The sequence below is a fragment of the Hemicordylus capensis genome, chromosome 2 (genome assembly GCF_027244095.1).
Source record: "Hemicordylus capensis ecotype Gifberg chromosome 2, rHemCap1.1.pri, whole genome shotgun sequence".
NCBI lineage: Eukaryota > Metazoa > Chordata > Lepidosauria > Squamata > Cordylidae > Hemicordylus > Hemicordylus capensis.
The window spans coordinates 139,801,830-139,825,193 of record NC_069658.1 but is presented as its reverse complement, the minus strand read 5'-3'; the positions used below and the strand labels follow the sequence as shown (position 1 = coordinate 139,825,193).

At 43.0% G+C, this 23,364-nt stretch overlaps 2 protein-coding genes across 5 annotated transcripts in view; one reads left to right on the top strand and one right to left on the bottom strand.

Annotated features, from left to right (window-relative positions):
* Positions 1 to 23,364, top strand: part of LOC128346393 (uncharacterized) — a 231,906-nt gene that overhangs the window by 132,230 nt on the left and 76,312 nt on the right. The gene's annotated exons all lie outside the window — the stretch shown is intronic.
* Positions 941 to 22,810, bottom strand: AMBN (ameloblastin). Of its 4 annotated transcripts, none has more exons than XM_053299638.1 (11): positions 22,732 to 22,810; positions 21,024 to 21,107; positions 17,888 to 17,938; positions 12,473 to 12,517; positions 10,966 to 11,073; positions 8,638 to 8,877; positions 7,608 to 7,646; positions 7,059 to 7,118; positions 4,449 to 4,493; positions 2,720 to 2,764; positions 941 to 1,925 (listed from the first exon to the last, which is right to left on the bottom strand). In XM_053299638.1, the coding sequence occupies exons 2-11, from the start codon at positions 21,075 to 21,077 to the stop codon at positions 1,440 to 1,442; spliced, it is 1,173 nt and encodes a 390-aa protein (XP_053155613.1). In that variant the 5' UTR covers positions 21,078 to 21,107; positions 22,732 to 22,810; the 3' UTR covers positions 941 to 1,439. The 4 variants fall into 4 exon arrangements, with proteins under 4 accessions (XP_053155613.1, XP_053155612.1, XP_053155611.1 ...); XM_053299637.1 differs by lacking the exon at positions 22,732 to 22,810 and adding an exon at positions 22,078 to 22,146; XM_053299636.1 differs by lacking the exons at positions 21,024 to 21,107; positions 22,732 to 22,810 and adding exons at positions 18,891 to 19,042; positions 19,665 to 19,881.

Here is a 23,364-nt window from a genome sequence, read left to right as displayed (position 1 = left end):
TGGCAGTTCCATGCCTGGAAGAGGTGTCAGTTCATCAGCTGTTAACTGGGTCACACAAGATGCCTGGGGTGAGCAGCCAGACAACTGGCAAGAGATGTTCAAGGGAGTGGGGAAACGGGGGAGTTCTTATGGGGTTTGGGCAGAGAGGGGAGCCAAGGGGAGAGAACAAGGAGGAGGACAGATGGCAGCTGAGTCTCCTAGGAGAAGAGTGAACTGTAGGAAAGAAGCCTGGGGGGAGGGGGAGGAGGAAATGGGTCACAAGTAACCCCTTCCTCTCCCCTGTATGGGGATGGGGAAGCAGAGTATGGCGGTCATCATGTTTATGCCTTGTTTGTAAGTGTACCAGAGACATTTGGTTGACACTGTTGGGAAACAGAATGCATGGTTAGACAGACCTTGCACTGTTCCAATAACAAATGCTTATATGCAACAGTGCTGCCCCTAGAGGTTGAGGGTTCCGCCATTATGAGGCTGTGCTATCACAGTATCCAGATGTCAGCAACTGGTTTTACCCCTTGGTCAAATTTGCCTCCAAGAGCAGTGCTACCTGGACACACACAGCCTATTGCAAACCTAGATGAGGAATGAAGGACATGGCATCTGTAACAATGGGATTTGCCAGCTGTTCCATTCTGTAGAGGGGAGGTTGTGATCCAGGCCTTGGCCTGTCGGTCCTCAGCTCCTTCCCAAAATGGTCCTCCAGCAAAAATAGCTGCTGACCAGGGTAAAAGGATGAGGGATCTTTTTAAAAAAGCAAACATGGCTACCGGAGGCTGGGGCTGAAGCATGCCTGGTGTAGTAAGCAAATGACAGAGGGTGTTTGGGAAAGAAATTGTGATAGGATTCTGCATTAAAAGCTATTCACATTTGAAACACACTTTGCATAGCACTCTTGAATTTAATCAAGATTTTAGAAAATAAGCCACAAGAAGGGTGAACACATGGGTAAATAAAAGTTTATTACACAGTGCCTAAATAAATCAACGCAATACACTGAGCCATCTAATCAGAATCGGAGACCCACTATAAACTCCAATTTAGTGAAACTGCTTATAAATCTTGAGTGCAATTCTGGTTTCTAAAGCCAAAGGTTTCATAAATAATAATCATTATTTAAAATATTAGTCAGGCAAGGGCGTAAAGCAAATGAAAACTAGAGTGGCATAAACAAAGGAACAGAACCTCAGCAAGTGCTAGTAGAATGGCATTTTATTTGTAGCCATGAATCACCTGGCATCTCCAAGGCTTTTCCAGACGTGAAATGTAAAACATGAAACAAAGGTTACCCCATCACTGCCACAAGCTGCATACATTGATGAGCACATGTAATGCTTTTGTGCTCTTTGTATAGAATTTTAGTAGTCCTCCTAAGCCAATGCATCAAGTACAGGAAATATCTGAAGGGTACATATAGTAAGTGGCATGTTTCTTAAGGACACTCAAGGCTCTTGGAAATGCCATACATCCTGAACTACTTGTGGCTGGCCAGCCTCATTTCCTGCAGGGGATGTGTATATGGTGTCGGGGAACATGGTGGGATCCAAAGGCAGGGTAGGATCAGCCTCATAAGGCATGAAGCTGTCGGGGAAGCCTTGAGTTGCTAGTGGCATGGCCGTCGCTTGGGGTGCACCTGAGAGTCCTTTGCTCTGGGCAGCAGGGTTTAGCAGATTGCTGTTGGCGTTCGGCAAGGCACCACCCTGAATGCCCTCCAGGGGGCTGATGTGGTTCCCATTGCCTGAAGGGTTCATCCCTATGTTAGCTCCTCCTTGAACTTCGGGCTGCTCTGTGATTCCGAGCTGGTCATCTTCAACAGTGTAGTCACCTGGCTGGCCTATGTGTTTCTGTGGTATGTTTCCAAACCCAGAGCTCATAGCAAAGGGATCAGAGCCCATTGCTTGGTAAGCTGGTGCACCAAATCTGCCACCCTGGAAAACATTATAACACATCAATTATCATTTACATTGGCGATTCTGTTTGTACCACTGGTGCAACCCAGTAGGGCAACTGGCCTCCAACAGCAATACTACATGTTTCTGCGACTCGACAAATATTTATATACCACTTTTCAGTAAAAGTTCCCAAAGTGGTTTACATAGATATAAATAAATAAATAAAATGGTTCCCTGTCCCCAAAGGCCTCACAGTCTAAAAAAGCAACATAAAATAGACACCAGCAACAGCCACTGGAGGGATGCAGTGCTGGGGATGGATAGGGCCAGTTGCTCTCCTCCTGATAAATAAAGAGAATCACCACTTTAAAAAGGTGCCTCTTTGCTCATAGCAGGGGGCAGTTATGTTAACATAAATGTATTATAGCCACTGAAACAACAATGGTATGTTTAATTCCCACCTCCTCTGCAATGTCTAGTGCAACTTACCCACGTCCTGGTGTCATGTTGTATATTTCCCTGCTCCTGCTTCATATCATTGGTGGTGGCACCAGAAACAAAACTGAAGGGTGCACAGAAGGGGCAAAGTGCATTTCTGAGTGGTTGAGCTGCACCCCATTTTAGATTTCTTAAACAAAATGATGGGGGAGCTACTTTTTTGAGGGGTGCTTGCCCCCCCTTAAGCATCCCTTGCACATCATTGTCTGCCACTTGTGGGTGGTGGCAAAGTGTATAATGCTTTGGCATCAGGATATGGATAAGTCTGTTCTTGGAGACAGAAACTGCATATTCCTTCACAGTGTAAGTGCATAACACAAGTCACAACCCACCTGCATTTCTTCTGAGCTTACTATTCCTAATCTGGCAGGAGCACCCTAAGGGAGAGGTAAGCAAACTGCATATTAGGTAGGAATCATTCCAGACCAATTCACATACAGCAAAGGACCCATTCATACACATTTCATTTATATTTAAAACATTTCCATAAATATGGTAAAAGTAAATCCACGGTCTTAAACGATACGCTTCCTTACCCTGTGAAATTACTGTAACAGGTTTGTATGCTCTGATGAGTAGGGGTGTGCACAGAATCACTTTTTGTGGTTCGATCCAAACTCAAATAGAATTTAGACCAGACCGCAGTTCGGTCAGACCAACCCAGTGGTCCGGCCGTCTGACTGAACCCACTCAAACTGGTTTGCTGGTTCAAGCGGCTGTAAAGGGGAATCTGGTGAGGAAGGATTCCCCTTTGCTTCTGAAGTAATAAAAGTTTTCATAAAGGGCAGCAGGGAAGCAGTGAATGAGAAGTGCCTTTAAAAGTAAAATAGAAGGAGCTTACCGGCAGGCCTGCAGTGCAGAGACCATTTCTGTGGTCAGAGTGCTGCTGACCACACTGCAAATGGCCTCTGCACATGTGCACAGGGCAAATAGTGCCACCACTGCTGCAGCAAGGATGGTTGGGGGGGGGGAGCACTGCAGGCCTGCCAGTAAGCTCCTTCTATTTGACTTTTAAAGGTGCCTCTTACTTGCCACTCCCCGACTGTCCTTTATAAAAACCTTTTTTACTTCAGAAGCAAAGGGGGGTCCTCACCGGATTTCCCTTTACAGCCGCTTGAACCGGCGAACCGGTCTGCAGGTGAACCAGGCTCAGTCCGTTCAATCACGGACTGGACCCCTTTCTCAAGGGCCAGTCTGGTCCATGATCATCTAACTGGTCAAACCGGTCCAGTTTGTGGCAGACTAGTTCTATCGCAGACCAGTTCGGCACACCCCTACTGGTGAGTTCCATTTTCCTGCCCTGAAAATTCGTGTAAACTTCAAATTAAAATGAAAAAGCTGAAATCCACATCTTTTGATGCTGGATTCATTACTAACTTCAGTCAGTATTCTGTCTTTAGTCCAACTTGTCAGTATTCTGCAGGAATAGCTGCTTTTTTTGCAAAAGCCAAAAAATAATAATCTTATTGTTGTGAGTTGCCCTGAGCAGTAGTGCACAGGAGGGGCAGGGTATACATATTTTAAATGAATGAATGAATGAATGGCAAATCCCTGGATTCTGTCTGTTTGTCACATTTTAGATGACCTACAAAAAGATGGGATTATGCAGATGTCTGGGTTATGACAGATAGGAGATGTCTGTGGTTATCACTGGGTTTTATAAAACAAAGGAAACATAAATCAGGGAGGGGAGAGATGGCAGATGTGCAGGCTGAAGTTGAGGGGAGAAACCTATTCTGTGCGTCCAACTCTGGGACCAACAGAACCAGTAGGCTGGTTTTGCTTGAATATACCCTTTTACTTTCTCATTCATTTTTTATGGGAGAAAGTAAAGTGTCACACTTCAGGCCATCACAGTAGTAGAGGCAAATCCTGCTTCTTGGTGCTGATACTACATAGGTAGCCCACTTACCTTGGGTGCGATGGAATCCCATGGTCCTATGTTTTCTTCTATGCAAAGCACACAGAGATGCAATACATCCCAGGAATCCCTGGGGCCTTCCTCTCCCACATCATAATAATAACTATTTCAATCATAATAAATGAATGTAAGGTACTTACTCCTTGATTTGCTATGTATGACATATAATACAAACTGGGATGAATCTAGGCAAAGGAAAGAAAATCGATTACATATTTTGAAGAGTTTGCTTCCTGATTACCTACCAATACCAAATTTTGCATACACAATCCTGCCACTGAAATTAGCTGAATGAACTACACTTTACACTGGAATATGCTGGAGAAAAGGTTTACGGGTGGGTTTGTTTTTGTTTTTTTAGAAGAAATTCTGAATATAATCATATTTGAACTGTTAATGTTCTGAACAGATTTTTAACACTCAATAATCAGTTCAATAATTCAACACACACACACACAACCTTGCCCCAGAGAAGCAGAAGATCTTTCTCAGATTCAAATCTAAGATGATTCAAATTTACTATATATGGTGATTATTCAGTGAAATGAATAATGTTTGAAGTTGAAATCCTACAAATTTCAAACTGTTCCTTTACTTCCCTTTGCCAGCACATTAATTTAAAAAAATTATTACAGCTATTTAATTTCTTGAAATTTCCTGTAAGTGTAATTGATGCAAAATGACTTTGCCTGGTCAATGATGGGCCTCACCTACTAGTAATTAATTAAAGGGGGGGTTAAATTAAGAGACAATATTTGTTATTTTAATTCAAAACAGCAAAGTAAATTCTTTGCTGTTTCACATTAAAATGACAAATAATTATTGGAATGGAAAGGAAGCAGCCCTTTTAGGTCAGACCAATAGCCCTTTGGAGTCTCAATCCTGTCTTCTGTACTAGCGGTGCCAATATGTTCTAAGAGTCTACCTACAATAGAATACAAGCTCTTTAAAGTCATCTTCTCAGATAAACCTAAAAACTGTAGCTCTGTGAGGGAGACATTGAGGCGGGTCTCACGATCAGTGAGACCTGCTCTGTTCAAGTTAGCGGGGAGAGCGGGCTAAGCCTGCTCTCCCTGCAGATGATCGGGAAGCCCTGCTGGGGCAGCCAGATTGGCCGCCCACATGACTGCCGGCTCCATGATAGAGCCGGCAGGGGTTGGGGAGTTCGGGGGCCGCATGAGTGCGCAGGTCATGCTGGAGAGACCACTGAGCCAAGAGGCTGCTTTTGAGCCTTCCGGCCGGGGGTCTACTCATGAGTAGCCATGCCGCGCCGCAGCAACTCACGAGCAAAAAAACGGGTTACCCGCTCAGGAACCACCGGGCTCACAGCTGAGCCCGGTGGTTCACACAATATGCAAAAATCAGGCTAGGCTCCCTTAGCCCAATTTTTGCAGACCATGTGAGTAGCCTCGCAGTGTCAGAATTCCCTGTGGCTAGAACTCTGCTGACCACTGCCCCTTGTGGTTTTTTGCTGTACTGCAGCAGTTTTTGAGTCTCCAGATACCAACTTGGCCCCACCCTCTGAGGCCTGTTATGGTCTTCCCTGTAGACAGGAAGAGTACAAGAAGCCTCCTGTCAGAAGCAGAGCTTCCATTAGTTTCAAGGTCTTTTTGCTGCTGGTGCATTTGTTCTCCCTTGCTGTCTGCTTTGTATGACCTTTGTATGTTCTTGGCTCCTGATTGTCTACTTGGCATAACCTCTAGTCTACTCCTGACTCTGGGTCAGCTTCTTTGGCTACCAGCCTGTCTGCCTGACTCTCAGGCCACATCCAGACATAGCATGAAACCGGAGTTGCGTATAACTGCATGTCTGAATGCGTGAAAATGCAGTTTGGACCCCAACTCAAACTAAGATTTCAGTCACTAAACTCCAATTTGAACCCTTGCTTTAAAGTGAGGTTCGCTGCTTGGGCCTCTGGTTTGTGGCTGCCGCTGTTTTGTCTGAATGCAGAACGGAAGCCAGTCTTCTCTGGAACCAGAGTTGAGGGAAGGAAGTTCCACCCTCTCTCCATTCTGTTTGGCTTCCATGGCTATCCATCAATCAAAGGAGGAAGACAGACAGACAGCTCCCTCCCTTCTCTGCAGTCAATGATTAAGGTGAGCCTATATTAGTTACTATAATGTAGATACAGTATTGCCCCTAAGGGCAATCCTTGGCATGTTTGCTCTGACTGTGTTCAATGGGGCTTACTCCCTAGTAGGGATGTGCACAGAACCCCCTAGGAGGGGGGCACTTTACTTTAAGGAACAGGGAGGGTGCCTCCTACCTGCCCATCCATGCCCTGCGGCTTTCCCCTCACAGGTGCTCTCCCAAAAAGTGTGAGTGTGGGGCTTCAGCATTCTTCCTTGCAGCCCCGTTCAGTGTTGCCACGCAAATGGTTGACGTGCTGCTCAAATGCCGGCATTTTGAACTGGTTCAGCATTCCAAAAAAGGAGCGCCAAACTGGTTCCGGGCACATCCCTACTCCCTAGTACAATATTGTTCATTACAAGGCCCAGGAGCCAGTGGCAGCTTCCATGAGTTCGCATTAAGAGTAAGACTCATTTAACTCAGTGGAATTTACTTCTGAGTAAATATGCATAGGCTTGTATTCTAATAGTGATTCAGGAAAACTTGAGCTTGTTTTTGCATGTTGTCATCCTTGGCTCTTCCCACCATTACTAGCCCTGCTCTCCACCCCACCAGCCTCAATGGGCACAAGCTGCCACTGGTACATTGTCCATATGAGTTCATTTTGAGGGTAGACTTACAGAACGTTGCTGTGGTGGTTGCACTGGATCTTGTTGGGTTCTCTGTAAATCTGTGTAGAACTTTAGAGCACAATGACATCCAGTGAAATTCAAGGCAAAATTAAAAATGTATAGACTACAATATTCACACAAGACAAATATCCAAGAACTTGTGTTTTCAAAAGTAAAATGCAATGGCTTGGGTGTGTGGAGTACTATTTCTGCACAAGAACTTTACTTGTATGGTAGAGTTTTTTGTGTTCAAATCATTTCAGATACATGATCTTGGCAAGCTTTAAAAACACCCTGTACCATGAGCCTGTATTATTATCCCCATTTTACGGATGTGGGACCAAGGCTGAATTAGTGGCTTGACTATAACTAGTGAGTCCATGGTTGAGATGAGGTTTGAATCATAGTCTTCCTGACTCACAGCTCCACATACTCTATGCAGTGCTTCATCATTTCACAAATAAGGATAAACAAGGAAGTCAGTGTCATTTTTTGCAGGGGCAGGGGGGCATATAATCTAATTACCTAAGGAGATATGAAATAAAAATCTATACTTACCACCTGACCTAATGCCCCCAAGAATTCTTGTACGGGCAACTGTGTTATAAAAAAATCAAACAATTTAAGTCATTGTATTGGCAGTTATGAAGTAAAGAGTGAGTCAAGACTCTTAACATGCATTTATATTAGGGCTAGATGTCTTTAAAACAGAGTTTAGGTTGCCCAGGCTTGAACTGAAATTTGCAATTCAAAGACTTCACTCTGCCTTACCAAACTCAATAGTTTGACTTAGGTAGCTAATCCTCTAACTTCCTAAGGAGATTAATTGTTATTTCACAATGCATACTTTCGGGCAGATCGGCACTTTCACTCTACCAATGATGAGCACCTCTTTAGAGGGGGTACTGAAAACTGGCACCTTTCCTCTCCCAACAACCTTTCCCTATGGTTGCATGAAAGGATCTCTATCCTGGCTCATTTTATGAGCCAATGAATCTTGCTTTCCTTTTGGTTTATTAGCACGTGTAATATGAACAAGCAGAAAGCAAAATAGTTTAGACTGTCCATAAATGACTTCAGACCAATCGCCAAGCGACTACAGGAGAGGAGAGCTGGTCTTGTGGTAGCAAGCATGACTTGTCCCCTTAGCTAAGCAGGGTCTGCTCTGGTTGCACTTGAAAGGGAGACCACATGTGAGCACTGTAAGATATTCCCCTCAGGAGATGGAGCCGCTCTGGGAAGAACAGAAGATTTCAAGTTCCCTCTCTGTCTTCTCCAAGATAGGGCTGAGAGAGATTCCTGCCTACAACCTTGGAGAAGCCGCTGCCAATCTGTATAGACAATACTGAGCTAGACAGACCAATGGTCTGACTCAGTATACGGCAGCTTCCTATGTTCCTACATGCTTATTATTTATACCCAGCCTGCCTGGCCAATCCAGTGGTGCCACACTGCCTTCAAATCAATGTTGCATGCCTAATTTTCCTTATGTGCTTGAAGAAGCCAGTTTCTTCATCAAGCACTGGAGTCTCATGCCCACCAATATAAGTGGGTTTTAGATTTATATGACCACTGTTATAAAACTGACCTGTGTTTTTTGCTTGTCTGCTGGTGGCAGTTGTTGAACCACTGGCTGATTTCCTTCTGGCAGTGGAAACTTTGGCTGGAATGGTGGCTGCATATCATAGTGCTGGATTTGAACTTGTTGTGTAGGATGTAGATTCATGAACTGGTAGGGAGTTTGTTCTTGTATTGCAGGCTGTTGACCTAGAAGAGGTGTTTGCTGAGATGGAAGTGGAGGAGGGTGTACTGGCATTGAGTATTCGTACTGAGGAGCCGTGGGCGGATCAATGGGAGGATAAAGCGAAAGGACAGAATCATTAATAAAGTAAGTCCAAGATAGGACATGACTTCTATAAGAATCAACTTTATTAGAAAAATATAGTTTGCTAGACATGCAAAAGAACACTCATTGATTTTCCTTATAATCTGAAAAACTGCAGCATCCCAATTTAACTGTGGTTCTCGTTATTACAGTATAAATGTTTAAATGAGAACCATTAAGGTTAAAGGTGGAGGAAGTGTCTCCACCACAGAGAGAGAGGGAGGGGGAGAGGGAATGAATAAATAATATATCTGATTAATTAGGATCTTGCCTACAATGTCTCATGCCATAATAATGCATTCATTGGTCCTGAAGACAGCATATACAGGTGAAACTCGGAAAATTAGAATATCGTGCAAAAGTCCATTAATTTCAGTAATGCAAATTAAAAGGTGAAACTGATATATGAGACAGACGCATTACATGCAAAGCGAGATAAGTCAGGCCTTAATTTGTTATAATTGTGATGATCATGGCGTACAGCTCATGAAAACCCCAAATCCACAATCTCAGAAAATTAGAATATTACATGGAACCAAGAAGACAAGGATTGAAGAATAGAACAATATCGGACCTCTGAAAAGTATACAGTGTACTGTGCTTGATTGGCCAGCAAACTCGCCTGACCTGACCCCATAGAGAATCTATGGGGCATTGCCAAGAGAAGGATGAGAGACATGAGACCAAACAATGCAGAATTGCTGAAGGCCGCTAATGAAGCATCCTGGTCTTCCATAATACCTCATCAGTGCCACAGGCTGATAGCATCCATGCCACGCCGCATTGAGGCAGTAATTGCTGCAAAAGGGGCCCAAACCAAGTACTGAATACATATGCATGCTTATAATTTTCAGAGGTCCGATATTGTTCTGTTCTTCAATCCTTGTCTTCTTGGTTCCATGTAATATTCTAATTTTCTGAGATTGTGGATTTGGGGTTTTCATGAGCTGTACGCCATGATCATCACAATTATAACAAATTAAGGCTTGACTTATCTCGCTTTGCATGTAATGCGTCTGTCTCATATATCAGTTTCACCTTTTAATTTGCATTACTGAAATTAATGGACTTTTGCACGATATTCTAATTTTCCGAGTTTCACCTGTAATTTTTTGAGGGGTGGGTATGATCCAGCAAAAAATAATATTGTCAGGGTGTTTTAAATAAGGTGTTTTGATTTGTGGTGTTGCTGCTGCTGCTTCTTCTGCTGCTTCTGCTTCTGCTTCTTCTGGTGGGGAGCTGAATGTTTAGGCAGTATTAATCTGTGTAGGAGCTTCTACAAATGGCCATAACAATCTTGATGAGAGCTCTTTCCTACTGGGGTAGGGGTTGCTCAATTGTCTCTTTTGTGGTCAGAAGCTGAACCTTTTGTCCAAGTGATCTCATATTGTGAAGTAAGTTCTGTAGAACTATAAACCTAAAATAATGTTTGGACATGCTCCAGATTTGATATGCTGATGTAAACAATTTGATACGTAGTGGCCGCATTCGCACATAACACGGAACTAATGGTCCAATGGAACCAGGGTGAACTGCAGTCAGGGAGACTGCAACAAAGAGGGGAAACTGGCTGCGTGGGCTTCCTCCTTTGCATGAAGGGCAGCCTATTGAAATGGAAAGAGGGAGGAGCTTACTTCCCTCAACTTCAGTCTTGGAGAAGGCTGCCTCCAGTTCAGAATTCAGTTGTAATGACCCCGAATTCAAACCTCAGGTAGGAGCAGTGAAACTCACAACACCTGAGGGATCATATTGGAGTTGGGGGAGGGAAACCTTGGCTCGTTTTTTTTGAACAGGACAGAGGTTCCATGCATTTGTATATACAAGAAATCCAACCTCTGCCCCATTTAATTCTAGTTTCCCATTACGTGAGAATGCAGAGAGAGTATATTATCAAACACATCAAAAATCAGTTGACATTTTGACACTGTTTATGGAAATATCCAGTAATTTAAAGCTACAAGAGCTGTCCTTAGTTTAAACAACTTCAGTCTCTGTACAGTTTCTGGAGTTACAACAGCATGAGTGCCTCACCTGTTGAGTTTCATGATTTTGAGGTCCTCTCCTCATCCAGAAGAATGGCAAATGTGGGAGGAGATTGTGCATCCATGCTTGATTAAATGGATCTGCAAAGCTATAAGGCTAAGCATAATAATGAGATTGTGATAAGTAGATATGTTAATTATAAAGCTAGAATTCAGATGCTGAGGCTCTCAAAAAAACTCACAGGAGAATTGAGTAATTACAATTCCAGTAATTAGCAGTCAATATATTTTAAATTAGTTTTCTGATATGTTCAGTAATGTTTAGTAGGCCTGTACCTAGCCCAAAAAGTCAGATTCTGACCTGAACCGGCAGTTTTGGAAGTGGCCATGAATGCCACCTTCCACAGTCGGGTTGGGTCAGAGATCTGACAGCTCTTTCAGACCCTCCCCCCGCTTCAACCACTGTCTTCTTTCTCCCTGCATCTTTGCCTTTGCCCCCCAGTTACTGAATTCTCATCCTAGAATGGAGAACACAGCCTATGACAGAGTAAGGGCAGGGGAGAGGCTGGGGTGTGCGATCTTCACTCTGGAAGGAAAATACAAAGAGTTCCCTTGCCTTCTTCAGCTTGCCTTTTAAAGTACAGAAAAAGATCCCTTATACTTTCCCTCTAGGACTTGGGAATATTGTGGGTGCTTTTGGAACTATTCAGTTTTTTTTCCTCCGAGGCCATGGTTGCAGCCTCAGAGAAATATAACACTCCCAGAAGCACCTGTTTCTTTACTTTAAATTGCAAGCTGCAGCAGGCAAGGGAACTCCTTGCATGCTCCCTCTGCAGTAAAGATAATGCACTGCAGTCTGTCTCCTGCCTCCACTTGGTCACAGCCTGCATTCTCCATTCTGGTAAGCAGGAGGGGAGCAGAGAGACTAAGGAGAGGGAAAAGAGGAGCAGAAGATAGGGCAGTGAGAGAAGGAGAGTCCAATACAGCTGTCAGATGTCTGAAGTCCTACCAGGGCAGCAAGGAGCCTGACTGTTCCTGCTGTTGAAGGCTCTCTGCTGGCATGGCAGAACTATGTCTGGCAATTCCCAATATAGGAGAAGTTGGGGACAACAGCTCTGTTGGACCCGGCATGATGCACAGCCCTAAAACTTACCAGTTCTTTTCTACTTGGTCATCAATAAATGTCATTTAAGAGACAGAGGTAGAAGGAGAGCAGGAAGTAAAAATACATATTTATTGATTCATTTTCCTAGCTTTTAGAGGTGACAAATATGCCCTAGGTGGCTTAGAAGTGACTAAACAAACACAAAAGCCTGTATAGCTAGACTTCTTTTGTCTTTTCTATTATACCTTGTAAATATTTGGTGATCACCGAGTTTTAAAATTTCTAAACAATCAATAGAATATATCAATTTCCCTTATTGCTATGAATTGATTGATTTATAGTATGAACATAGAGCATCGTCATACATTTAATAATGAGGTTGTATTAATTTACAATAACACTTTTAGAAAACTAGTGGATATTTTGGATATTTGAAGTTAGTCATGGTTACCTGAGGAAGTAGACTTGGCATATTTTGTCTGAGTTGTCTCATTGTCTGAAAAGCAGTACAAATCCCCAGCGTTAGCACCAATCATTCCTCTTTTTGAATGCTCTCCTTCTTAGATCCCTCTAAGATTTATTTCTGCTGTTACATTTAACTAGCTCAGAACTAGTGCTTAACTCCAGAAGCTTGATTTGATACTACCGTGTTTCCCCGAAAATAAGACAGTGTCTTATATTAATTTTAGCCCCCCCAAAATGCACTAGGGCAATTAGTGGTACCTCAGAAATTACTGCTAGGTCTTACTTTCGGGGTAGGTCTTACTTTCGGGGAAACAGGGTAGAGCTAAGATCTGAAACTCAGGTAATAATGCTTTGAATATACACAATGAGCCGGGTCTCACAATCAGTGAGACCCGGTTTAGAACCGTGAGCGGGAAGGTGAGCGGGAAGGGAGCCCTGGGCGGCCGAATCGGCCGCCCACATGATTGCCAGCTCCGTGACAGAGCCAGCGGGGGCTGGGGAGCTTGGGGGCCATGCTGCCCCGGAAGCTCCAATATGCCCTGCGTGAGCGCGCAGGGCATACTGGGGAGACCCCCGCAGCTGGGAGGCAGCTTTTCACCTCCCCTCCAGGGGTCTACTTGTGAGTAGCCACGGCGTGGAGCTGCACCGTGGCTACTCAAGATCAGATAGCCCGGGTTTGCGGAGCACTCGTTCCACAAACCCAATCTAAGGAGAGAGCTACAGAAGCGGGTAACTCGCTTGTAAACCACCGGGCTCACCCGGGTTTACACAATAGGCAAAAATTGGGCTAGGCTCTCCTAGTCCGATTTTTGCTGATCATGAGAATAGGCCCAATGTTTCCCTTACTTTAGGAATGAGCTCTCACCATCATGGTTACTAGAGGTAGAAGCAGGACTCACAAGGAGAATCCTGCTGGGTTGGACCAAAGGTACAGCATCCTGTTTCATTCTAACAGTGGTCAGAAAGATACTCCTAGGAAGCCCACAAGCAGGACATCAGCAATATGAATACAAATATGACAAATAATTATATATCGCTTTCATCAAAAGTTCCCAAAGCAGTTTACATAGATATTAATTAATTAATTAATTAATTAATTAATTAAATGGCTCCCTGTCCCCAAAGGGCTCACAATCTAAAACAGAAACATAAGATAGACATCAACAACAGCCACTGTAAGGATGCTGTGCTGGGGCTGGGTAGGGCCAGTTGCTCTCCCCCTGCACAATAAAGAGAACCACCACTTTTTAAAAAAGTGCCTCTTGCTCGGTTAGCAGGGGTCTGCTCAGTTAGCCCTCACCCTCCATTTGTCTCAACGCAATAGCAAGTTCAGTGCCATGCAGCCTCTGAACATGGCAGGTTCCTTTTTGCTATCTTGGTTCATAACCAGTCTTCCATGAAGTAAGGCTACCTAAAGTAGCAGCCATCACTCTCTTGTAGCAGCATATTTCATACATTAATCATACTTTGTGTGAAGAAGTACTTTGTCATGTCAGTTCTGAATCTACTGTCAATCTGTTTCACTGGGTTGACCTTAGGTTTTGGGCCGCATTTACATGTAACGAGTAACTGTGGGTCCAATGGACCTACGATTCCACTTCCCCATCTCCCTGCTCCTCCCCTCTGAATTCAGATGTAACAGAGTGTGATCTATATGCAATCAGTGAGACTGCAGAGAGGAGGGCGAATTGGCTGTGAGGGCCTCCTTCCTCCATGAAGGCCAGCCCACATAGCTAATCAAAGCTGGAGTTCAATCAAGGCTGGAACAAATCACGGTCAAAGAGGATGCACCCTGCAGTTCCATAATTGGACAAAACGCAGGCTTCCTCCAACCTTGGGTTATGGAGACAAAACTCATTACAACTCGAGGGTTCAGATTGGAAGCAGAAAATTTTAACCACAAGTAGTTCACCACGTGGGATCTCAGTTGCACACATTCAGACGTAGTGTGATCCTGCAGAAGCTCTCTGGCTCCTTCACCTGCAGTTCCGCATTACATGTGAATGCAGCCTTTGTGTCATGAGAGAATGGGAAAAAATCTCTCTCTCCACTTTCTCCAGAACCCACACAGCTTTTTAAACTTCTATCGTGTGTCATGGTAAACTCTAATATTCAGTTGTTGAGGTGGTACAGTTTTGGAAAGGACGCCCTTGTTAAAATCACTTTCCACATAAGGTTTAATTCTCATGTGGGTGCCTTCAGAGCAGTTACTTCCCACATGAAAAGTATGGTGATAGCATGGGACGATTGGTACACTATGCACAATTGATGGTTTTAATTGACTTTAAGGGGACATGGTATCCAAACAGCCTCGAGCCTCCTACTTCTCTTTTCATAAATTAAATCCCAAATGCATCTCAAGATATTTTATTTATTTTTACATTTATATCCCGCTCTTCCTCCAAGAAACCCAGAGCAGTGTACTACATACTTGAGTTTCCCCATGAGTATTTCACAGCCAAAATACACCTGAAGGCAAGATCTTAGAAGAGCATTGGCGATCAAACAGGTGTGTGCATTCTTGTGGGATATATTGGTAGGACTCTTAAAACACATGATTTGTTGTATACTTGTCAGTGAAAATAATGATAGGCTCACAATAATGTAAATGGAGCAATAAGCAAAAAAATGACCTAGGTAACATCTTGATCACTCATAATATAGCAGATGCAGTTCCATGTCACTGTAATCCTTGCCCTATTCAGAAGTTACCCTCCTGTGTTCCAGTGCAGCTTGCCTATTGCTAGGAAGGTATGTAAATCCTGCAGTGTGCTTAATTCCAGTTAGTTAGGATGTGGGGAAGCTGCTAATGTACATTTCAGAAATATAATCAAGGTAAGAGCATTTTAAAACCTGTTGAAAGTCATTGAAATTCCATTCACAGAGCTTGACGTATACAAGCACTACTTGTGCAACATTGTACAAAATCATGGCATGCCAGTTCTGTGGGTGCTGTTTAAGCATCTTGGGTGCCAGGTGTGTTGGCCCCTGCTCAAGTGTGACCATCCGTGTGCAAATGGCAGGTGAGGGTGAGCAGGCTGGGCCACATAATCCCAGTCTCTGATTGCCTTTGCTTTTGAATGTGCTACCCCGGCTAACTGTGCAAAGAGGCACCTTAAAAAGTGTGATAATCTTTAGCAGAGGGAGAGCATCTCTCCCTATCCAACCCCAGCACAGCATCCCTCCAGTGCTAGTTGGTGGTCTTCCTTTTTAGATTGTGAGCCCTTTTGGACAAGGAACCATCTTATTTATTTCTGTGCAAACTGCTTTGAGAAGCTTTGTTGAAACATAGTATACAACTTTACAAAGTAGTAGTAGCCTAGGGTCACAAATTACTGGTGTTTGGGATATTCTTGTGCATGCCAGAAACTTAAGGAACTGTGGGAGCTGTAGTTTTATGAAGCTGCTGGGACTCCTCAGAACCACAGTTCTAAGATTCTGTTTCTGATGCCTATAGCTTGACCTGGTCTTCCAAAGTTCAAAGAACTGTAAGATTATTATTTTTTAAAATCTGAGCTGTTTATGTTGGCTTGGTTGTCAACATCCATATCATTTGCAGTCTTGCAAAATGTCCCCCAGCCCCATCTTTCCATGCTATGTTTGGAAGTAGTGATTATTAGATATTTAAAGTGAAGGGGGAAAAGGCACTCTGGGATTATTGGGGCTGTTCAACACTTTGGAGTGATATTTGATTCAGATGATATTCGGTCTGACTATCCCACCAAATACCTACAGTAAATCTGAATGAAATAGCCAGACCCCAGAATTTATCTGAACAGAATAAGCAATGTCCAAATATATTCAGAATTATTCAGAGGCTTACCCCGCCCCTCACCCCACAAACAAAGAGTGGCCACATTCACACATAACATGAAACTAGAGGGGAAGGGACCTCCAGGTTCGGAAACTGTACATCTAAATGTGGGCAACCACATTTTTGTGCAAAAATGGACCCATGCTTTCCCTCTCTGGATTCTGATTTGTACCTTCAGTCTGAATGAAGTTTTGTACCTCTGGTTTTGTGGTGCCAGAGTTGTGTCCAAATGCTGACACCACAGTCTCTGTCCCCTCTGCAACCAGGGTTGAGGGAGGAGGCTACTCCCTCTCTCTGGCTGCTACTGGCTGCCAGGGCTGTCCTTCATTAAGGAAGGAATCCCAGTAGCCAGTTCCCCCTCCTCTCTGTAGTCAGTGAGACTGCAGCTCCCTTTCAATTTTGTCCACATGTGGAGCTCTCCGTTTCATCCAAATGTGGACGGGAGAGCAAGGGGAGAGGGCACAGAACTGCGGGTCTGGTTCTGTGTTATGTCTGAAGGCAGCCACTTTTTTCCCCAATGACAAACGTTACAACTTGTTGAAACTGACAAGAAAGAGGGAATGGGGGTGATTGTGGGGAAACCCTGAGAAGCTGAAAGTATTTTGGAATTGACCTCTCAGGTTAGCCAGTGACCTTTTGTCCTGACTCTTTCCGCTACTAAAATATATAAATAAATCCTTAAACTGCAAAGTTTACTTTTACAGAATATCCATTCACCTACTTGCTTGAAATACTGCAGGCATAATGCCCCCCAAAGAGGCTAAAATCCCTGCCATTTTCATCCCATTGCACCCGAAAGCAAACTACTTATTAAACTTATTATTAACCCTTTAAAATGTTTCTGCACGGAAACTCCAGAACATATTTGTTTGAACTGTTGCAGATAAAATGTCAGCCGGAGCCAACATTCTCTGCTATTCTCCTCCCACTGATCCATAACAAAATGAATTATAAGGCTTCCCCCCCCCCAAAAAAAATGCAAATGTGTGGTATTTTTAGTAAACCTCAATATTTATTTACTTGAAACTTTGCAGGATTCATGCCCATTTAAGATGCTACCAACCAGTCCTGTTGTTTTCACCCCATTCTTCAAAGAAATGAAGACATTATAGGTATTTTACTGGTTCTCCCTACTATATCCTATCGACAAAAATTTGGACAACTCAAATATTTGGATCTAAATACTCAACTCCAAATATAGATGGCATCAAAGAACCAAATCAGATAATACATGCTCTAAACACTGATTGTGAATACTGAATCGAATACTTGCCTGTTCACACAGGTCTAGTAATTGTGCATTGAGAATTATACAATGTCCCATCAAAACTCCCTGATTCACACTTGGTCTTTCAAAGTTCAAAATTTAACTCCTTAGCTAAAGTTTTTAGTGTGGGCGAAATCTCTCTCTCTCTCTCTCTCTCTCTCTCTCTCTCTCTCTCTATATATATATATATATAAAGACATATTTCTGCAAAACCACATTTAAGATACTAATTTAATCAGCTCTTTGGGAGGTTACTATAATTACCTCCAAATATCTTAGAAATATTTTAATACATACAAGTGGAGGTGGAAAAAACATACCTCAAGGCTTATACTACCCATTCCAGGTATCCCAGTGTGTTGAGGAAGTATCTGTGAACAAACAAAATATATGTTGGAATGTCTTTTTCCAGCATTTACATTTAGGAAGATGTTAATGGCTTATATTTGTAAAGGTGTTGGGGCAGTGGGGAAGTTTTCCTTTTGCTGACTGATAGTAGTGCATGGAATGAGTACAGTATCACAGTTTAGATATTTTCATAGTTCTGTGCAATGCTATGTTGTTGACAGAAAAATATGTGATCCCATCCAACTAAGTTAGTCATAACCAAGCCTTCATAAAAATAATGGGAGCTCAGTTAGTCACGATTAACCTTTTTCCATTGGTCTAAATGGGAGTTAGTCCCAGATAATTTTAGTTAGATTAGGACAAGAGTTTTCTATAGTCCTATATATTCACACGTATATAATCTACATAGTCACACAATGGCTGCATTTGCATGTAATGTGGAACCACAGGTCCAGTGGACTCATGGTTCCGCACCCCCATCTCCCCACTCTCCCATTCAAATTTGAACATAATGGAGTGCAGTATCTCTGCAGTTAGCGAGACTGCAGAGAGGAGGAGGAGCTGGCAATGTGGCCTTCCTTCTTTACTGAATGACAGCCCACACAGCCAATCATGTCGGAGTTGAGGGAGAAGCTTCCTCCTTCAACTCCAGTTCCAGGGGAAGCAGCCTGCAGGTCAAAATTCGGAAATACTTCAAAATTCGGAAATGCCTGGAACCTCTGGTTGTGGTGACGAAACTCATTACAACCCCAGGATTCAGATTGGAGTTCGAAATCAGAACCCTCAATTTCATCGCTGTGCATAACCTGAGTTGTCCACATTCGGACACAATGTCCATGGAACTGCAGGCCCATTCAATTGTGGTTCCACGTTACATGTGAATGCGGCCAATATATTCAAGTTGTGTACAACCTTTTCTGTGTGCTTGCAGTTATTAACATATTATAGACAATGTGCGTACAAGTGAACACATACTCTGTATTCTACACATTTTGAAGAAGTCTTCTCCCTGTGTTGACTTTTAAAATGAATGCATGCACAGCCATTCATGTGAAAAGTGACATAAGGTAACATGAATAATTATGTAACTGCTTAAACATGGTGCTTCTTCCATTTTCTTACTGCATCTTTAAGGAAAAAATATGAAAGCAATAAAGGAGTAAAAATAGGAGATGCGTCACAGACTGTGGAAACAACAGCTGGAGCATTCATTTGATATACGTAATCTATACTGAAATTTCTAGGAAAACATCCCACTTGGTTTGGACTTATTTCAAAACTATGCATCACAAACTACTTTTGAACAATAGTTTGGCGTCCTGGTTTACACAGGAACGGGGCAGCTCTGTTATGCATGCAATGAGCAGATGGGGATGGAGAAGCTGGCTGTGCTCCATGGGCAAGAGGGAGGACTTGGCTGGGCAAGATGAATCTAGAGGTAAGAAAATGGGCTAGAAGATGCTGCAGGAGGGGTGGGGGTGATCTAAATTTGCACCAGGGGTGGGGGTGGGATGTAAAACAGAAAAACCGTGGTGGAGGGAGGCACTTCCACACTCTTCCCTCTGCCCTTGGAGACTCCAGAATGAGGGCAGCCTTTGTGCTTCTTAGGCATTATCAGGGAATCTGGGGGTAGAACTCAAAGTAGGTGCCCATTTTCCAAAGCAGACACTCTTGTACAGACAAGGAGGATGTTGGAGCTTTTCAAAGTAAGATGACTTCATTTTATTTTGTCCAGAGAAGGACAATTACATTTGAACTCTCCTCCCCATGCTCTGTTCTCTCTTCTCTGCAGAATTCCCTGCCCTATTTCCTAACACCACGAAGGTACATGGTGGAGGCAGTCTTTAGAATGCCTCTCGAAAGGAGGTTTATCAGCTGAATCTATAGTAGCTCTTTTTAAAAAAAGAAGAAAGGCAGGGGTGTGCATGGAATTGGGGTTCGGGTTTTTTTGGTGGTTTGGTTTGAATTTGAATTGATTCTAACCAAACCGCCAGTCCATGTGCTGGTTTAGTCAAACCGACCGGTGGTTCGGTCCATTCTATTAAACCAGGTCGAACTGAGTCAAACTGTTTAGCCCAACTATGCTTTTAAAGGGGGATCTGGTGAGGATCCCCCTTTACAAACAAAAGGGAGTCCTGCCTTTAGAAGGCTTCTAAGGGTGGCTGGAGGGGGGGCAGCAAGATGGCACTTTACTGACACCGGCAGCTGCTCAAAATCCCAGAGCTCTCCGCCAGCAGTGCGGCACAAAATCCCAGAGCTCTCCGCCAGCAGCACAGTTCTGGCCTCCACATATGTGCGGAGGCCATTTGTGTGACCTCCGCGCATATGCAGAGGCCAGAACTATACCACTGCCATGTGGGCTGCCCTGCTGGGGGGAAGCGCCAGGTTTTAGAGGAGCCAGCATGGGTAAGAGCCCTCTTGCTGCCTCCTGCCACCCTTGGAAGCCTTTTAAAGGCAGGATTCCCCTTTGCTTGTAAAGGGGAATCCTAACCAGATTTCCCTTTACAACCATTGCCCCTTGAAGAAGAACCCAGTCGAATCAGTCTGTAATGGGTCGAATTGGCCTGTAACAAAGCAGTTCAAATCAGTCTGTAACAAACTGGGCCTGGTTAGATGTGAACTTGGACTGGCCACCCTTTTTTGAGGCCAGTTCTGTTCGAATTGAACCCGGTTCAATTTGAACCGGTTCTGCATACCCCTAGAGAAAGTCATTTCACACAGGAAAACAGTGAGATGCAGCATGAGAATTGCTTGTGCTTCTGAAAGCACTGGCATTCATGCAGGGGCATTTTTTAATGTGCAGACATATCTTTATTGTTTGTTGATTACTATATGTAATTTAAAAAAACTTTTTGTGTTCAGTATAATATTTTCTTTTTGTGGGAGGCCCTTAAATTCAGGGTCCTCTTCCTTTTAGATAAATACAGATATGATCTTTTTGGGGGGGAGTTGTCTTAAAATTCAGAGTCATCTTAGATTCAGGTAAATATGGTAGTTCTGTTAGTCATGAGACAGAACTATTTTACCATCTACCGTATCTATCTGCACCTGCCAGGTCGTGAAATGACATTACCCATATAAAATCAGTTAGCAGTTTGAGGTGATTACCGGCAGTGTAGAACATATTCCTAATAGGCAGGAAGCAAGAATCCATTGTTTCATATCTGTGATGCTGTCCGCTGCAATAGCTGCCTAGAAAGAATATCAAAAAATGATGAGGTCCTGAAAATGAAATCTACATTGTGTGATGAAACAGTCCTGCTGTCAATACAAATATACTATTGACAAATGTAGTTTGCCTGATTCTTACAGTTAGACTGGTTTATCATTTGGGAAACTTTTTCTCATTCTCAATGAGGAGAAGGTTGGCAATTTTGGTCCCAGTGCCCTTCCAGGAAAATGCAAACTTAAACAAAACTGTAAATCCCATAGAATAGAGGATTGTTTAAAAAAATTAATAAATCCATAAAACTAAAGACATGAACTCCCAGAGATGTGGTAATTTAAATCATGATGTAGATCATAAATGGTAATTTATTTCACATGTTCTAGTTCTAGATTATTTCTCAAAGAAAGCATAATACCAGTCAGTGCTATAATCTTTGAAACATGTCATAAAAATAGATTTCCTGAATTCAAAGAGAATACATTTTATCCTTAAACGTGGACGATTTTATTTTGGTTTTTTGTGTTGTGATAGATACCTTCTTGAACAGCCAGATGTAAAGGCTCCTGTATATTTAATCTGTGTGGAATTTTGTCCCCCCCCCCATTTCTTTTTCTTTTCTTTTCTTTTTTGGCTGCTGAACCTGCCAAAATTTCCTCTTCTATACAGCTATTAAAGCTGCTGGACATACTAGCATGAGTACCCATGAGTGTAATGCAAGAAATGAATGAAACCAATAAATACTTCTTTAAAATATGTTTTAAACTACTCTTCTATATCTTAGAAATATGCAAAGTGAAGTACAGTTTAAAAAGCAAAACAGCATACAATAAACATGAAAGACTCTAGTGAGTCTCTGGGCCTGCCTCCTTACAAAGAGTCTCCAAGGAGGCCAGGTAATACTGCTGTGTCTCTCTCTGCATTGAGTGATTGTGAATGATTTATTCACAACCAATGTAGAGATTATCAGCATCACCTTTGTGCAGAAGAGTTTACCTGTTGTGTCTCTGAGTGAGTTGTTGTTCAAGGCTGAATCTTTTTGGATGCAAGAGTGAAGCATGCCTCCAGATTTAATTGAGAAAAAAATCCCTGTAATAGCGATTCCCATATGTTGTTGACTACAGCTCCCATAATCCTCCACTGAAGACCATCGCAGCTGGGGATGATGGAAGCTAAAGTCAACAACATCTGGGAATGCCTGTTAGAGGGAACACTATCAGCATCAGAGGGTTAGGAAACCTCACTCTTATGCCCCCAGACATTTCAAGACACATGACCAGAACAGTGTATTAGAGGTACAGAATCCCTATCCTTTCTTTTGCATCTCTTGATTCTACTGAGCAGTGGCTGATGAGGTGGTTTGCTGGGAGGCCTCACTGGGAGTAATGCCTCTCCTCTCTGGGAGAGGCTGCAGCTCAGTGGTAAAGCACATGCTTTGCATGCCGAAATCTCAGGTTCAATTCCTGGCATCTCCAGGGAGGGCTGGGAAAGACCCTTGGAGAGCAGTGACCGGTTAGGGCAGACAATACTGACAATACCATAGAGTATATTGGTCACTGGCTACTATATTGTAATTTTGATCGGTATTTCAGAGTAATTTTAACCATCCACTTATTAAATAGCATTCCAGGTGGTGAGGATGAATTTTACATTAGCTAGTCAGTAACCATAGACTTGCACAGTGCTGACTGGACCACCACAGTCTTTGCAACGTCTTCCTATTGGTTGCTGGTAAGGATACGCTTTCCTCGCCCCCTCAGTTGCCCTGCAATGAAAGGAGGGATATCATCACCAGCCAACCGCTGGATCTTTAATATATTTAATATATTTCAGGCTAATTTCCAGAAAGAATAAACCTGAACTACTCTTCACAAAGTCTAAACTTAATTATCTTCAAGGTAACAAGAATTTTAATAATAACGACTGTCAGGATATGCAACATCCAATATATAGTATCTCCTGTGCCTAACATTTTTCTTCTCCAAATGGTTACTTCTGCCACAGATTTATAGCTTAATAGCAAAAGTAATTTTAATTCCACAGACTCCACTGAGACATAAAACACAATGCAAATGAAACTATCCAGAGAAACTGTCCAAATTCAGAGTGACCATGTTCCAAAAGTGACAGGACTCCTATGGGACGTAAACGTGCCCTTATATTTCACCAAAAGTGGCATTTTGGCACAATTGTGGAAGTTGCTGTTTGGGCAAAACATCTGAGGGATACTGAGGGAAGCTCAGAGTTTCTTTAAGGCAACCAATATTTCTCAAGGATCCATTG